This window comes from Phyllostomus discolor, chromosome 14 (assembly GCF_004126475.2).
Source record: "Phyllostomus discolor isolate MPI-MPIP mPhyDis1 chromosome 14, mPhyDis1.pri.v3, whole genome shotgun sequence".
NCBI lineage: Eukaryota > Metazoa > Chordata > Mammalia > Chiroptera > Phyllostomidae > Phyllostomus > Phyllostomus discolor.
In genome coordinates, this window is record NC_040916.2 from 21,010,172 (window position 1) to 21,027,669 (window position 17,498).

At 58.4% G+C, this 17,498-nt stretch overlaps 1 protein-coding gene across 1 annotated transcript in view; it reads left to right on the top strand.

Moving 5' to 3' along the window:
* TNR (tenascin R) overlaps window positions 1–13,244 on the top strand; it is a 62,542-nt gene extending 49,298 nt beyond the window's left edge. The window contains exons 17-21 of the mRNA XM_028530776.2: window positions 5,497–5,648; window positions 6,924–7,020; window positions 10,207–10,368; window positions 11,795–11,958; window positions 12,764–13,244. Of these exons, the coding sequence (XP_028386577.1) occupies window positions 5,497–5,648; window positions 6,924–7,020; window positions 10,207–10,368; window positions 11,795–11,958; window positions 12,764–12,883 (695 nt within the window). The 3' untranslated portion in view covers window positions 12,884–13,244. The remainder of the gene's footprint in view (window positions 1–5,496; window positions 5,649–6,923; window positions 7,021–10,206; window positions 10,369–11,794; window positions 11,959–12,763) is intronic.
* Window positions 13,245–17,498: the final 4,254 nt, after the last annotated feature.

Here is a 17,498-nt window from a genome sequence, read left to right on the forward strand (position 1 = left end):
CCCCCAGTCCGTGATCAGCTCCTGGGCCTCGGAATCGGGTCTCCGGACCTAAGGGAAGCCAAGGCCAGCGAGGCAGGTTCCGTCGGGCCGTGTCTGCGCTGGTAGGGCGCCTGCAGCTGACCTTCAAGGGGCAGCCCTGGGGGCCCGGTGGGCCGAAGCCAGGGCATCTGCAGAGCCTGCGGACCGTCCTCGGCCACTCCACTGACGACGACGTCCAAGCCGTCCAGAGATCACTCTAGATCTCTAGATCTAGATCCTAATCTCTAGATCAAGCCATTCAGGAGAACCCAGTTGATTCTCTGTCCCCGTCCCCTCCTCAAAGTCTGTTGCCACCTCTCCTCTGGATTCCCACGACTTCCATCCCCTAAATGAGTCGCACCCCCAGTCTCCCCCACGCCCGACTCATTCTCTGCACCACAGTGAGGACAGTCTTTCTAAAAACTGCAGCTGGAAGCCCGCCCTGGGATTCTTCAGCCCGTCGCCTTCAGGACCAAGTCCAGCTCTTTAAGTGGCATGGTCCTGTCCCATCTGCCTCCCCAGGGCTCCCCCTCACCCACACGGCCCATCTCTCACGGTCTCCTGGCCAAGCCTGCTGTGTCCGCAAACAGGCCGTGCTTTTCCATTGGCCCGAAACAGTCTGGCCCACCAACGTGTGGCTCACTTCTGTGCCAGCTCCTACAAGACGAAGCCCTTTCCGATGAGCAGCTGCCAACCCCTACCCCGTCCCGGGCCTCCCCGCCCCCGCTCAACCGCCCCTCGGCAGCCCCAGGCTCTCCGCACGCTCGCTTCCGGGTTTTGACAGCTGCTTGTGTCTCTCCGTCTTCCAGGACACACAGAATTGAGGGTTGTGTCCGTGCCTCCCACCAGAGTGCAAGCAACCTAAAAGGGTATACATTCATTCCCACCTCTTTCTTAGCCCAGTATTTAGAACCCAACAGGCACTTCCTATGGGTCTGTTGAATGAATACATAAAAGAATAAATCAGTAAATGAATTAGAAGATGCTGTCGAGGTGGCTATGGTGGTAGGTTTGACAGCCCACGTGGGCCGGACAGGTAACTTTGCCCCCCTGACAAACAACCTGCCAACCACAGACCCACTTCTGGGAAAACAAACCCGAGTTCTGGAGGCCAGAGCTGGCCGCACACCCGGCTGCCCTGGGCCCGCTCCCAGGGAGAGACGCTGCCATCTCCGCCCCAGTCCCAACGCTGAGGCCGTGGGGCGGGCCGTGGACAGACTCCCCAAAGCCACTGACTCGGAAACTTGGGCCACTTTAAAGACCGTGTCCAGGGACAGAGCACGAGGCAGGGGCCGGCAGGGACAGAAAAGGTCTCTTCCCTCGCTCCCAGCGGCTGGCAGCCTTCAGACCCCGACACAAACCAATTTCTGAGCAATTCTTCCAGAAAGTGCCCAGTCCTATTGATCTCGCAATTACATCTAGAAACACTTCAACCAGGAGACATCCAGTGTCCCCATCACTTGGCATTGCTTTCCTCTTAACTCGGTAATCAACACAGCCTGTACTTAAGGGAAAAAAACGTCTCTTTCTGGGCCAGGCCACAGCTCTCGCACCGACGGGAAGAAAAGCTCCCAGCGCTGCTCTGGGCCCTGAAACGTCTGCCTCGGGAAAAGTCTCTGGGACGACCCGTGTCAGGGTTAAATGGGAGTTTCTGATGGCGCTGCACGGCAGGGCATCCAGAGACCCAGGGGTGCCTGAGTCCACCCCGACGGGTTGTTGAAAACATCTGAACCCACAGTGCGCAGGCAGCTCACACAACAGAGCGGGAATTGGGGTCGTCTTCATCATCAGCTGAGCCGAAGCCCAGCAGCCGCCAAGGCAGAACCTCGTGGTAAAAACCGGCGCCCCAGGCTTCAGCTCAAAGCTAGAGAGGCTCTCGTTTCCTCTTTCCCAGACCCCCCAATCTAAATCTTGGGACCTGCCCCACCCCCCAAGACATACCTGTGGGAGAGAGAGGGGGAAGGGAAAGGAGAAAGGGGAAGGAGAGGAAAGGAGGAACCGACCACCAGGCCCCTCGGGGGCGCAGTCTTGCTCACCAGTGCCGCTCCTTGGCCTCTCTGAGGAGCGGGGACTGCACCAGGGGAGGAGTGGCATTCAAGTCCAGGCAGGCTTCAGGCTCACCTGAGGAGCCTGGGTGAAATCCTGAACCCGAGACCCACCCCCGACTTTCTCATTCAGCAGCTCTGCCACAGAACCAGGAATCTGAATTCCAATAAAGGCCCCAGTTGAGGAACAATTAACCAGCCTCTGATTCCTCTCATCCGGTGGGAAGGAATCATCATGTGATTAAGGAGGCAATACCCTCGGCAGCCTTGTGGGCCACAGGGATTGGATGGCAGGGGTTTCGGGACACACGTGTCTTTTCCCAGCTCCCAGGAGGTAGAAACCCCAGGCCACTGCTCTTGATACTCTGCATGAACAAAATGCCCGTTGGCTGGCTTTCCAGCAGGGCCATGGACTACATGACAGGGAGGGGCATCTCTAAGCAAGCAGGGGGGCTTGCAGTGCGTCACAGGGGAGGAGGCGAGTGCACCCAGCCGCCGGGCAGCAGCCCCGCACACGTCGCCTGAGCGCCTCCCGCAACCAGCCTGAAGCGGGGCCCTTCCCCTCACGCGGTGCAGCCTGGGACCTTCCTCGCACCCAACCGCCGACACCACCTGGACCACACTTCACTCATACATAGATTGCATCCTCGTTTTCTGACTTTAAAAATAAAAGAAAGAATTCTTCTTTTGTATAAGAGTCCTTCACACGTTTTAGAAATGGTCTTCTCCGGGGCAAGTCATCTCAGGTTATTATATCTGTTTCTGGTCATCTCCCTTTAAAGCAGCTGATGCACTTGCGCCTTTTAAAAGTATTAGCCCTGGCTGGCATAGCTCAGTGGATTGAGTGCGGGCTGCGAACCAAAGTGTCGCAGGGTCGATTCCCAGTCAGGGCACATGCCTGGGTTGCAGGCCAGAACCCCCAGCAACCGCACATTGATGTTTCTCTCTCTCTCTCTCTCTCTTTCTCCCTCCCTTCCGTCTCTAAAAATAAATAAATAAAATCTTTTAAAAAAAGCATATTTAAAAAAAGTATTTATAACTACTAAATAATCCACATGACTAATGTGAAGTAGCCTGTATAAGATCATTGATGTACTTTCTCTGGCTTGGTTTAGTTTCATTATGTGTATTTGCATGAGGTTGCCGTTTTAAGTTTTGAGAGAAGATGACCAGGGACACGTGCGTTGGGTATTGGCAAGAAATCTGGGGTGCTGGCTCCTTTAAGAAGCTCAGTCCCTGCAGGAGAAGGGGCTGTTGGCGCGTATGGTAGGAGTGAGCTGAAGACCAAGAACACGCAGTGCTTGCTGCATTTAGAAAATGAGAAAGCCGAGCTGCGAGAGAAGGCTGGTTGCTCCAGAGACGAGGTGGAGAATGATGTGGAAAAAGGGAAATAATCACGGTGTCCCCAAGCAACGGGGAGGGAGGAAGGAGCTGTCTGGCAGCTGTCCAGAAATATAATTGTGACCTCTAGGCGCAGGTGGGACGGCCAACGCTGATGAGCCCTAGGGCACGCTGCCGATGAAAGAGCGTTGCTGCAGCTATTCAGAAAATCGGTTTTCCATTTGGGGGGTAAAGATAGTTAATTTGAATGTAGGACATTTTTTTAGGTCACTTTGGCCTTTGGGGCTCTCTGTGCTCACAAATTAGACACAGACGTTAATTCATCCTTTGCCGCACGGACAGAGGCGGATCCAGTCACCTGCATCGTGTTCTAGCCTCTCTCTCCGCAGAAGGAATGCACGGAGCACTTGACTTGAAGTCGGAAACTCAAGTTCACGTGACAGGGGACATAATGGGACCTTTCTGCGTGTGGTCTTTTTCTCTGTAAAATAAGCTTTTGATTCGTAACAATCTTGCCTTCCTCTCAAGTTTCTTGAAACACTCAATGAAGGTAAAAGTGCACTTTGTCGAGCACAAGTTCCACAGAAATGCACTGTTATTCCCTGGTGTGGCCATGGCCGAGGTGGGCAGTGCCTTTGTTCCAAGCCGCCTTCAATGGCAGCCACCCTTGACCCTGGCGTGGCAGAGCTGAAGGACAGTCCTGTGCTCGGGGGCGTTAGCTCATCTCCAAAGGGGCCTTGTGCAAAGTCTGTGGGACCCCAACGACCTCTTCCCAACACAGGATGCTTCGCTGACAGGTGTTCAGATGCCCTGGGCTTTCAGTGATGTTGTTGTGTCTCCTTCCTTCTGTGGCATCAGGCTGTCATTTGCTGTGACCCCCTCCCCACCAGGGGCCAGCCATCACACCCTGCAGTGCACAGGGGACACTGCAGTGACTGGCCCATGAGCTCCACACTTCGCCTCTTCCTGCCTCTGCTCTGCGGGCCACGGCTGCAGAGGCACCTCAGCCACACCCTTCTATTTCCCGGGCCCCCGGATCTCAGTTGCTCACTCCCGAGCCCCGCCTTTCGCTCGCTCTACCAGCTCCCACAGTCCGCAGAGCCCGCCGCCGGGATCTCGGCTCCTCCACTTGCCTTCTAAGCATTAAAATGTGCCCTGAAGCTAAACTCTTCAAGACACATGATTTAAGCTTCGCTTTCAGCTAATTAGATATTGTTGTACAAATTGGGCTGTTCTCACTGAAAGATGAGCAGCCGTTTATTCCCCCTGCCCTCTCTTTAAACTCCCACTGAACTGTAAAGCATGGACATTTGATTGTTTAGTCCAATCAGGAGATGATTTTGCCCGAGGAGTAGATACCCGTCTTCTTGCTCATGCTGAGCTTATCCAGGCATCCCTTCGTGGCCGCCGTGAGGAGGGCGGAAATCTGCGCTTCGGTGCCTCCCATCCTTTGGAAAGGTGGGCCCTACAGTGATGCATTGTGGGCCTGCCCCTGTCATCATCGCCTGAGTGACAGTCACTGGCCGCACTGACACATCTTCACCTTTCGGGGGAGGGGTATTTTGTTTATCCCCATTTATTGATGAGAAATCTGGTGCCCAGGGAAGTCAGACCATTAGCCTAAGGTAGCCATGTAAGTGGAGGAGGCAGACCTTGAACCCAGCTCCTTGGTCCTCAGATCCCGTAAGACTGTGATTGTCTGATTAATCCACATCGGCTGAGCAGGGGGGATGCGGGGTGAGGCAGGGTCCCCGCACACTGTGGGACGTCCTGAGTGGATGTCTCACAGCTCCTCACGAGGTACCACGAGACCCGCAGGGGTGTCCAACCTACAGCCCGTGGGCCACATGCAGCCCAGCATGGCTGTGAACGCCACCCAACACAAAATCGTACATTTACTTAAACCATGAGATTTTCCTCGTCATTACATGTCACAGCATATTTAACGTGTGGCCCAAGACAACCGTTCTTCTTCCCGCGTGGCCCAGAGACGCCAAAAGGTTGGCCACACGCCCTGCCCCTTCTCCGGTTCAAGGGGCCAGGCCGAGCGGGGGAAGGGCCCTTTCCGGAAACGGCCTCTGTTCCTCCGCAGGGGGCCGGGTGTTCCCGCACCCGCAGGACTGTGCCCAGCACCTGATGAACGGCGACACGCTGAGTGGGGTCTACACCATCTTCCTCCGTGGGGAGCCCCGCCAGAAGCTGCAGGTGTACTGCGACATGACCACCGACGGCGGCGGCTGGATTGTGAGTGCGCGCTGCTCCCCGCGCATGCGCAGACTTCCTGGCGTCCCGGGCCGCCCGGCGCAGCGCTGGGGGACCCCAGCTTCACCTTCCTCTGCCCGTCCCCTCACCTACCCCCGCACGTCCCTCCTAACGGGGCTCCTCGTTTCCCTTGGGGCTCCTCCTCAGCATCCAGCGGCCCAGTCACAGGTGTTGGCCGGGAAGAGAGGAGTAACAAACGGAGGCTGCCGTGGCCTGGCCCAGGGAGGGGGTTCCTTCTGCGATGGCAGTTTTGCATGCAGGGACAGGGACCCGTGGCTCAGACAGGCCCGGGTCTTGCCTGCTGGAATCTGCGGCTCCAGTGAGGAGACAGGAGCCGAGGCTGCAGGACGACTGCCTATGGGGGACCGAGCATGGGCAGTCACCTCTAGTGACGAGGGCCACCCTTGTCCCCATCCTTCCCTGGCCTCTCTGGCTCTTCCCCAGAGTGCCACAGCCTTCAGGGGGCACCGGTTACTAGGAAAAGGGAGGCACCACCGCCCGCGAGTACCCTGTCCCAAGGCTGACCGTTCAGGACAGGGAAAAGAGCAGGGTGGCCTCAGGGTTGTCCCCGCCCACCAGCGCAGCCCACGAGGCGGGCAGGGCTCCCGCGGCCTGGCCCGACCTCCGCCCGGCCTTAGCTGGGTGGGTGCGGGTGGAAACAGGGCTTTGAATGGAGGGAAATGACAACGGTGCTCACGGCCGCTCCTCTTGGGAGACATTTCCTTTGTTGTTTCTGACGTATCTCGGCCTCCTTTGTCAAGCATAACTGGGAAGTTGAAGCCGAGGCTGATGTAGTGGAGGTTAGACGAAATTAGCACCTAAGCAGCTGGGAAAATGAATGCCATGCAGTTGCTCTGCCTGCGTTGGGATGAGGGCAGGGAGTGGCTGATTGGAAGCCCGTCCTGCTCTTTGGGCGAGGGATGCTTTCTGCTGCGCTCCCCGGTGCAAGGAGAATCTGAGAGCCAAGCCGGTTTTCCCTGACGATGTGGGGGCTCAGTGTGTCCCTGAATCCATCCTACATCGCAGGGGTGCGAGTGAGTGTCAACATCCCCCCCAGGCCTGTTCGTCGGGCCTCTGCGCCCCGAGAGAGGGGCTGGGGGTCTCCTACGAACACGGCTCGGCAAATGCCCGGCTCTGCACAGTAATGCTCCTCATCTGAGCATCCCTGTCCTTGCGGGTATGAAACTCAGTGACAGCAAGTTCACTCGCCAGAGTTCCTTTTCCCGGCGTCCCATTATTTTCCCCGTCTCTTGGCAGGTGTTCCAGAGACGGCAGAATGGCCAGACCGACTTCTTCCGGAAGTGGGCGGAGTACCGAGTTGGCTTCGGGAACCTGGAGGACGAGTTTTGGCTGGGTAACGCCTCCGCGCTGCTTTTCCTTGCCACGCTGCCCGGGCTCTCCGTCCGCCTCTCCCCCTTCCGGGCCCGTCTGGGGTTATCAGCGGCCCCGTGTCTGCTGAGAAGCTGACAGCCCGTGAATTGCTTTCGGCACCGCAGGCTCTGTTTGGCTGCACTATTGATCTGTGTTATCTTACTGTGGCGCTTTCCTCTTTGCTCTGTCTCTTCCCATCCTCACTAATAGTCTCTTATGCTGATGGGTCTTGACGTGAGGCAACTACAAAGGCAGGGGCCGGCCTGGTGGGCGAGGGGGCTTGAGGAGCGCCAGGGCGGCTGGCCCCCTCTCATGAGGGAGGCACCAGCCAGCCAGCCTGTGGGGCCGAGAGAGGGAGGCCGTCGCTCTGCTCCAGTTCCTTGGGGAATGCGATTTCCCTGACTCGGCAGGGGACGGAGGAAAGTGAGAATGGCACTAGAGGTAGCCATCAGTTCCCTAGGGGTCTGGCGCGAGCAGGAGGTGTCGATTGAGGACTGAACAGGTGTGAGGAGGAAAGCACACACGTCTGACCCAGGCAGGTGCCACGCCCGGGAAGCAGCGTGTGCTGTCTGCCCTGCGTCTGCCTCCCACTTGGATTCTCAGTGACTTGTGCAGGGCGGCAGGGAAAGGAGAGTGACGGCGTCCGAATCGGCGGCCTCCTCTCCGCCTCCCTGTCACTGCCTCTCGGGTCTCATTATCTTTCTCCCCCTAAGTGGCCTCTGCACCTCCAGGACTACTCATTGCTCATGTGGCCCCCAGGACGGTCTTACTCACCCCAACGATCTGAGCAGTGCTGAACCCCATTTGTAAAACTTCTCAAGGTCTCACTACTACCAGGTGCGAGCCAGACACCTCAGCTCAGGCATCGGGCCCCCCCACTCTCCCTGGGAGCCTGCTCCCCGCCACCGAGTACCTCTCTCCTTCCCACATGCCCCGAGCCCAGCCTCAGCCTCCAAACATTCAGAATCACTGATGTCTCCTCTGCAAGGAACACTGTCCGGCCACCTGTCGCCTCCTTAGGCACCTTGGTGTCCGTCTGTGTATATTCAAAGGCCTGGAGAACCCACCCTACCCGCTGGCCTCGCCCTGTGCCCGTGGGAGAATTAGCCACTCCCTTATTAGTGCCCCTTCCCTTTCTCTCACGACTATAGACTATACCACAGAAACCTCCTTTAGGGCTGGGACCACATCACATTCCTCTCTTAACCGCATTGCCTATTGCACTGCCTGGGGGAGAGTCCGCCCCTAAACTGTAGCTATCCATTGATGGATCAGTCAATGGTAAGAATTTATTGACAATTTCTTCAATGCCCAGATGTGTGTTTGCTGATGTAGCTGATCAAAATGTATGGTAAAAACCATATAAAAGCATTGAGAGAAAAGTCAACGAACAGGAAAACACCCTTCCCCTCTAAGAGTCGGCAGACAGTACCCATGAGTCAGCGCGCCCGTTGCAGACAGGGCTCTGGCGCCCCAGACCTGTGCACGTAATACCTTCTGTGTGCCACTCATTTTAGTTCATTAAATCTATTGTTTTGGGAAGGAAATGTCAAAGCATTGCCGAAGATGGAAAGCTCGTGATCTGCAGTGATGAGAGGGAGCCTCAAAAGTCAATGCAATGAAAACCATATTAATATTACTAAATGGCAGTTAAATGCGGGGGCTGCCAGCCTGTTGTTGTTGCTGACGGTGGTGGGGCTGGCAACAGCGCACGTTAGGGAGTGTTGGGCGCTACCCCGCAAAGGTACTTAGAACCAGACTGACACTGAGAGTCAGGGTTAGAATCAGGGGCAAGGTTTCTCCTTACTCGATTAAGAAAGCAAGAGAATTTGGTAATCCCTCTCTCGCCATACGTTCAAGGTTATTGAGTCCTTAGGCCCCAAATTCTTGTTGTATCATCAGAGATGTCACCCCACACGGGGAAACACCGCAGCAACCTACAAGCCACTGACGGGGAAGCCACAGCTACTCAGAGCAGGACGGGTCTGGCTGCCTGGAGAGGCATCGAGGGGAGGAGAGGAACCGGAAAAGAGGGAAGACAGGGCTCCTTTCAATGTGTGCAAACAGGGCAGGGGAGAAACCGGCCAACCAGAGGACAGCTGCGGCCAGGGAAGAAGAAGCTGAGGTTAGGTGGGCTGGACGAAGGCACGGGCAGGAGGCAAAGTCGGGAGGGGACGTCTGGACTCAATGCCGTGGGCGACAGGGAGCCGCGGAGGGTCCGGAGCACAGGCCTGGCCTGGCGGTGTGTTGTCGGCAGCAGTGCTCAGGTTGGGGTAACACTGTGACCCCCAGTTTCTCTGCTAAGTTGGGTCCCCTGGCAGCAGAGCTTGGGACAGAGATTCCCGTTCAAGGGATATATTGGGGGGTGGTCTCGGGAGAAGGGGGAGGGGAAGCAGGACAGAGTGGGGGCAGAGTGCAAAGGTGAGGCCTTGGTTGGAGGTTAGCTTCAGTGTGATGCCCGGGGACTCTCTGAGCATAAATTGCTCCTGGGGTGGGGGTAAGGGGTCAGGCTTTCGTTGCCCCCCACCCCACCCCCACCCATCAGGCATTGTGGAGGTCTGCCCCACGGTGTGGGGACGGAGAGTGCAGCTTCCAGGGTGAAGGGACTGCCGTCTGGTCAAGGGCAATAATCCAAGAAGGAGGCAGTGTGAGCTGGGGGAGGCTGCGGGAGGAGGGGGTGTGAGAAAGGCGGACAGACCCCTGCCTCCGCAGGCTTCTCGGAGACGGCGGGATGTCCGGGTACCCTGGCCGTGGGTTCGCCCCGAACGCCACCTGTTTCCACCTCTTTCTTCCTGTCACTCGGGCCGAAGGGCTCACGCCCACGGGACGCCTCTGGTCACTTTCGCCCAGCACCACGTTTGGAGTGAGAGGTGGCGGGCACAGAGCCGGGAGTGCTGGGGCTCGGGGCCTGCCCGTCACCGGGTCCCGGGGAGACATCGGCCCCCTGAGCCACCCTGCAGCGGGGCCTCCTCAGCACCCCTGCGCTGGCCTTTGCAGGAGGAAATTCAGAGTCTGGGAGGACAGCAGCCTGGGAGGGGCTGACGCCCGTGGGTTTCCGAAAACCCTCCACTTCCTTGTCACACTTGTTTTGAGCCCACGGTTCCCTTTCCTACCCCCATCTCCAAAGCCGCCGGGGCCAGGCTCCCGCATTCTCCACTCCCCTCTGCAGGGCTGGACAACATCCACAGGGTCACGTCCCAGGGCCGCTACGAGCTGCGCGTGGACATGCGCGACGGCCAGGAGGCCGCCTTCGCCTACTACGACAAGTTCTCCGTCGAGGACGGCAGAAGCCTGTACAAGCTGCGCCTGGGGAGCTACAACGGCACCGCAGGTACCGCGGCCCCCGCTGGCCAGGGGGCAGGGCGCAGGGCACGGGGCTGTCGGTCTGTGGCTCTGGGCCAGGCTGTCCCACACCACTCAGGGGACCCGGAATCAATTTCCCGGGACTTGAGTTTCCTCGCCTGGAAAATCATAATAATGGCCCCGGCCCCGCTACACAGAGCACTCAGAGAAAATGCAATTAAGTGCAGCGAGAGTGCCGTTAAGGTCTAAGAAACAAAGGTCAACGGGAGGGCCACCGATCAGTCTTCTCGTCTAGATTAATCAATATGGGCTCCTATCCAGAGAGAGCAGAGCCCGCTACAGTCTTGGTACCCAGCTCCCCTGCAGTGACGTCAAGGAAAACCATCTCTGAACCAATGAAAGCAAACCAGGTCCCCCCCAGATTCCAAGATGCCCCCCATCGCACGTCGTCATCACCCCCCGTCAAGGAGCAAAGAGCAGAACATAAATGTTCCCCACCGGCCACACTGCATTCCCTTCTCCCACCAGCACCACCACGTGCTTCGGCCCATTCTCTGCACAGATTTTTACGACAGTTCTGCTGAGTAGAACAACCCTCTCTGGGAGCTCCGTTGCGTTCACCGTTTTGTCAGAACATGATAACCCTGAGCCTGCTGCTTGGGCTCAGCCAGCCTGTGTCCTGGGCTCTGTTATAGCGCGTGTCACGAAACCTGCTTTGCCAAATGTTCTATTGTTCGGTACATGGACTTACTGGTCCTCCCATCAACCCCAGTTCTTGGCGTATAATTTTAGCAACATGTTCATGCCTCTTGGCACTACGAAGACCATCAGGATGTTGCCCCTCCGTTTCTGCCTCTGTCCAGTTATTTCTCTTTTCAGCCAGGCACACTACTCCAAAGAGAAGACATGCTCTCCTTTGTTATTCTTCCTACTTCAGACCTTTCCCGATGGCCGGGAGCCCTGCCCTCGGTGCCCCACCAAAGGTCCAATTGACCATGCTTGGGGCACACAGTAGCCATTGCAATGGAGTGTGCTAAACAGAGCAACAGAGCAAATCATTTCAAAAATAGCCAGGCTGCACGGCGGTGACCATGGCTGGTCACTGTCCCCTCTGGGGACGAAAGGAGTCAGGAATGTCTGTGTCCCAGGGCTGGCCCGGAGCAGACAGACGGGGTGAGATGGAGCCGGTGGCGGGTGGGGGGGCAGCGTTTTGAGCAGGAGGTCGGTTGGGGGACAAGGAGACGAGTTGGAGGGGGCAGTGTAGAGGCAGCTGCCCCCACCTGGGGAAGGCGGAGGAGGCTCGGCCCAGGCCGACCGCTGGGTGGACGTGGGTGCGCTACGTGGAGGGAGCCCTGCAGTGGCGGCCAGCCCGGCCGGGAGTGGGTTGCTCGTCCAGGAAGCCCTGGCTGAAGAGCGACCAGCTGAACAGCCTCACGAAGGTTTCTGTCTCCCAGGGGACTCGCTCAGCTATCACCAGGGACGCCCCTTCTCCACCGAGGACAGGGACAACGACATCGCAGTGACCAACTGCGCCCAGTCCTACAAGGGGGCGTGGTGGTACAAGAACTGCCACCGAACCAACCTCAACGGGAAGTACGGGGAGTCCAGGCACAGTCAGGTGGGTGACGCCCGGCCGCCGGCCGCCAGGCCCCAGCGCTGTGGACCCCCCCCGGGCCTGAGCTTTACGCTTTAACTGCACGTGTGGTCCCCCCCCCACCCCCTGCGTCTGAACATGGAACACTCGGAGTCCCAGAAAGGAGGACCATGGAGAGGACAGGATCGCAGCCCTGGGGTCCAGGCAGGACAGGGCGGAGGCAGAGGAAGCGGGGCGGCCGGACTCAGGAGCCAGACTCCCCCAGAGAAGCCCCTGCAGCCAGTCAAGTCCCATCTCGTGTCCTCGTCTAGAACATTCCATGAAGATCTTCTAGCCTTGGGAAGCCAAGGGCAGCTTCCCAGGCTCCGCTTTAGCTTCAGAAGTGTCCCAGGAAGGGACAGACCAGTGTAAACCGGGCTGGCTGTCCCCACTGGAGACCACGCGTCCGTAGGATGGGCCACCTGGGACTTCCCCAGCGGTAGCACTGGAAGCCCCGCAGCCAGGGACGCCCCAGGGACACCCCACTGTACTGGGCAATGCCAGAGGGTGGGTCACCGTCGGTGGAAACCACTGACTCTCCCGCAGCGGGTGGTTGCACACAGTTGCCCCCTTCGGAGGCCTCGCTGCTGGTGGGATCCTGGAATCCCCTCCATGACCGGTGCAGGCAAGGCCCGAAGCCCAAACGCCTGGAGCCGCGATGCATTCCCGGGAGAGACCCAGGCCGCAGGCCCGTCTGACAGGAGCAGCCGGAGAGGGGCCACACCCTGACCTCACCGGGAACTCGGCCACGTCTCGGGTGGTCTGACGCGAGCCTCTTTCTCCTTCCCAGGGCATCAACTGGTACCACTGGAAAGGCCACGAGTTCTCCATCCCCTTCGTGGAAATGAAGACGCGTCCCTACAGCCCCCGTCCCGTGGCGGGGCGGAAGCGGCGGTCCTTGCACTTCTGAGCCGTGGGCAGCCGCCCGCCAACTGACCTTTCCTGTCCTTCGTCTGTATTTTATAATATGACGCCAGGGGTGAGGGGTCCTGGTACTGTGCTTCGCAACACGCTCTGAGTGTCGGGAGGAAGCAGGGGGCAGCGGGAACCAGCCGAGAACTAGCTGCCCCTGGTTCCTGCTGCCCTTGGGTCGGACCCTCGGTCCATCCTCCCTCCTACCCGGCCGACCTTGACCTTCCCCTCCCGTCCCACCCAGGAGGAAAAGGGGGTGTTTTCTTCAGAGACCAATTCCAAGGCACGTCCTGGAGTCAGGTGGCTATGGGGACAGGCACGTGCCTTCTCCCCGCTCCTTCCTTCCGAGACGCCCGTCACGCTCACGGGTTTGTTTCTGGCCACGGCCTTCGATGGCCAGGTCCTCACCCAGCCCACGGGGGAGCCTCAGCAAGAGACCTTCGAGAGTGACTCTCCCCGCCCTGCCAACCCGAGGTCCCTCGGAGCTGCACCTGTGTCCCACTGGGGCCCAAGTCACCGCCCACCCTCTTTGGGAGTCGGGTGAGGGGGGGAACGTGGGGGGTGGTTGTGGTTTTCAGCACTTTGGGGCCTGGCCTTGGGGAAAGGACGGAAGAAGGAGAGTTCAGGGCACCTGCCAGTATGACTCGAGGTCCCGTGGGGAACCCAGGTGTCCCCCCCTCCCCCCCTCTGATTTTCTTTCTGGTCCTCCGTGCCATGACTTTTTTTTTTGAGTTGCAAATTGACTTCTATCTTCATTCAGGCTCTCCTTTGTGCGGGTAGCTTAACAAGAGTCAGACAAAGAAGTTCTATGGCCAGCCAGCCATTGTCCTGACCGCTAATCCCTGGGAAGAGGTGCAATCTGGGGGTTTCGTTCTTGCTTTTTTTTCTCTTTTTTTGGTCCCATGGGAAACAGGAGTGACCTCCTTAATGAGGTGAGGTCATGAGGAGCCTTTCTCCATCTCCTTTTATTATCCTGCCTGGGAGAGGCAAAGTGAAAAGCACCGGAGGAAATTGCATCCAGAAATCCAAAGGTGGACGGGGGAGGGCTGTGGGCCTGAGTTCCGCGTTACGAGATGTGCTCTCTTCACCGATGTGGTCTGATCTTTAAGCCCCAACAGAGCTGGAAGCTCTGGAAGCCGAGGCCCTGCAGCTGCTCCAAATCCAGTGTCACCACAGCCGTCCCTGCAGCGTCCGCTGAACCCACATTCTGTCAGCCAGCCGCCCTCACCCGTCTGCGGGCCCCAGCCCCACCTTCTGTCCCGGCACATTCAGTGCAGCTGGGGTGTCCGGATACCTTGCCGGGGCTGATCCCAGTGAGCCCAAGACTCGGCGGGTTTCTCACGGAGCCCTCCGCAGTCTAACCTGGCTCTGACGGCCAGGGAAGAACCGTCGTCCCCTGGGCTGACGCTCCCACCTGTGATGTCAGGGGAAGTCCTGCCACGTGTCCTGCTGCCACGTGTCCTGCTGCCACGAGCTGTGGGTACCGTCCCTTTCATAGGCCCCCAAGGCCTGTTCGCGGCTGCGGGGTGGTTGGGACGGACATACTCGGTGCTGAATGACGGCAGTGACATCTTCATTTCTCAGTTTACCGTAGGCTTCGAAAAAACTAGGAGAAACCTGGGGAAAACAAACAGTCCTTTCCAGAAACCTGTAAGTTCAGTGAGGCTTAGCTAGAGTGGGCCGCCGACGAGCCGCAGGAGGCAGGCTGCCTGAGGACGCTGGAGGCTAAGCTGGAGGCCCCCCACTGGCTGTGTGACCTCAGGGAGGTCGCTGCACCTCTCTGGGCTTCAGGCCCCTCACCTGTCGCACGACCGATTATGGCTTCTGACTTCCCTCTCCGCTTTGACAGCCGGCAACACTCCTCTCCGATCTGAGATCTGAGTCGGGATCGGCGCTGGGGAGCCGGCACCATCCAGTAACGAAGGTTCCCCAGGAGCCCTGCTTCATTCAGGAAGGAAGGAGGGGAGGGAGGGAGGGAGGGAGGGAGCCAGGAAGGCTGATTCGGAGGTCCTAAATGAAACGCACACTCACGCGGCAGAGAGGATTATGGGAATCGGAGGCTGCATGTGTTTTGTCCAGGAAGGCAGAGCCCCGGGACCTGGGTGGTCCCGCACGGCCCACCTCAGCAAGGGAATTAACACGGGACGAGACTCTGAACCCTCGTGTCGCCGGCCCGGTGAAGGCCCGCCGCGTCCCGGACACCCGAACCCGCCTTCCGCGGGAGCCGCCTGGCCCTGCGGAGCGCCGCTGCCCGATCCATGCTGAACAACTTGAAAGCCGGACAGGGGCTTCAAAGCGCAGCTCGCCCAAGCTCCCGCAGAAGGATTCGTGCACTCCTTGCATTAAGGAGACTAATTTACTCGCGAGTTGTTACCATTTTTCAGAGACTGTGCCCATTCTCAGCCCAAGGCCCACGGTCAACGTGAGTCGGAGCTCTCCACCGCCACTCACTGGTCCCTGCTGTCCGGGCGGCTCCTCCACGCTCTTCCCAAGGGTGGACCCAGGGGGCGCTCTCACGAGGCACTCGCCCTGAGCCCCGAAGCTTGCCTCCAGGGACACACAAGGGACAGACCGGCCCTGCCCTGGAGTCACACCAGGATGTGTGTAAGCAAACGAAACCCCCCCAGTGACTGCGGCAGGCTCACTGCCTGCACCCGAGGGCAGGCCGGCTGTCCTGTGCGCGTGCCCCCGTCAGAAAAGGGTGGGTTCCGCAGGGTACACTCCCATTCTCCCAGGCCCTCTCTGGAAGGTGAAGGGGCCCCGAAGCTAACAGGCAGAGCGGGTGCGGGAACGGGGAGGGCAGATCTGTGGGAGACTGCGGGCCCTTGGGCCGCGTTTAACTGCAGGAGGGAGACTTGCTGCGTGTCACCACCAGGGGGCGGTCACAGCCCCAGGCCCCTCCTGTAACCCCAGTGAACCCTCCCAGGGGTGAGGACAAGAGTCTCCAGGTTTCCGGGAGAACCCAGACTGAGCTAAGACCCAGGAAAACTAGCCCACCGGTTTGCGCAAGAGGTTGATTTGTAAAAAAAAATAATACAACGACAAAAATGGCAGCAAGGAAATGCAGGGCAAACTTCACAAATCCACGCTCCCCTTCACGGACCCATCCTCACAAACAGGTGAGAAGCCTGGCATCCGCTCCCTCCACCTGGGAATCCACCAGCTCCCTGCCTGAGCTCCGGTGCCTCCAAGACCGACGGGGAGAGCCCGGGCTGCCAGTGCACCGGGACCACGCTGAACAGACCCACCCACAGGGCGGGTTTTCGCACCCAGTGCCAGGACAGAGCTGCAGACTAAGGCACAAAGGGTTGTCGTGGAACCTTTTCAAAGAGCCCTTTGAAAAGCATTGGTTGAGAAAGGGCTCCTGAGTTCCTCTTTGTCCTGTCCCCTCCAGGGAAAAGTAAAGTAACATCTGTGACAACAGTGGACACATGGAGCTCAGGGGCTGAAATCCGCCCCGGGGCCCGGATGTGCAAGGACTCCCGGGGCTTCCAAATAGTTCTTTTTTTTTTTTTTTTTTTTTTTTTTGTAAACCTCCACCCAGAATTTCAGGAAAAGTGGAGCCACTGACTCCAGATATGGGCTTGTCTACGGCTTCTTTCTCATCGGCAGACTCCTACTCGGCCTAGCTCCTTACTTCCATTCTTCCCCTCCAAAGGGGGCCCTCATCTGGCATCTCACTGTCTGCCCTTAAAACTCTGAAAAGGAATTTCTGGAAGATTCCAACGTGAGTTCCACGCCGCAATTGCAGAGCAGGCTGGACAGTCTGCTTTCACTTGCCTCCAACTTGCCAACGGCGGAGAGGGGCCCTGGGCCTCAGAGGTCAGGGGTGAATCGTTCTTGAGCTGGGGAGTCTGCCTCTTGGCCGAAGCCCCAGACTGCAGTGGCTCTTCCCAGCCCCCCCGGATGGTCTGCTTTCCTGCAGGTGACAGTACCAGGTCATCCGCCCTTCCGAAGGGGAGTCCCAGGGCTGGCTTCTGGGTTGAGCCTGCAGCCTCCGCTGGCTGTGCCCCAGGGGGCCCTCTGGCCTCATTCCTGAAGATCTCCGACCAACTGCTTCCTCAGACCTGTTCCTTCCTTAACCCAACCCCACACGAGTGTGGTAAGGTTTTCCTCAACAGCAACCAGGGCACCACCAGGCCCAATGAGAACTCATAGAATGAACACAGCCTTCTAAGAGCAAGGAGGGCAAAATCCCCAGTGCACTCGAAAAGGGCCTGCTGGGAGATTCAGGTCCCATTTAACAAATGCCTCTCACTCATCCCAGTTGCCCCACAGTGGATTTGTTCAGACCCAAATGTGTTCCTCAGGCTGGAGAAACAGCCGGAGGGAAGGAAGAATAAAATATAAACTACCACATGACAAAAAAAACCCAAGCCAATGGATCCTTCGAGGCTAAAAGCAAGGCTTTTCCAGACAGGCTCACAGTAAAAATGCAGAGGCCGGGCGTGTGGGGCCCTGGATGAGGGGCCGGCATTAGCGCCCAGCTCTCCGGCCCCCAGCCGCTCACCAGCCCCCTGGCAGATCACCCATGGCCCCCAAGAAGAAGCAGAGGCCCCAGGGCCCGTCACTGCCCAGAGACGGAGAAGCAGGAGGACTCTCCTGGCTTGCTC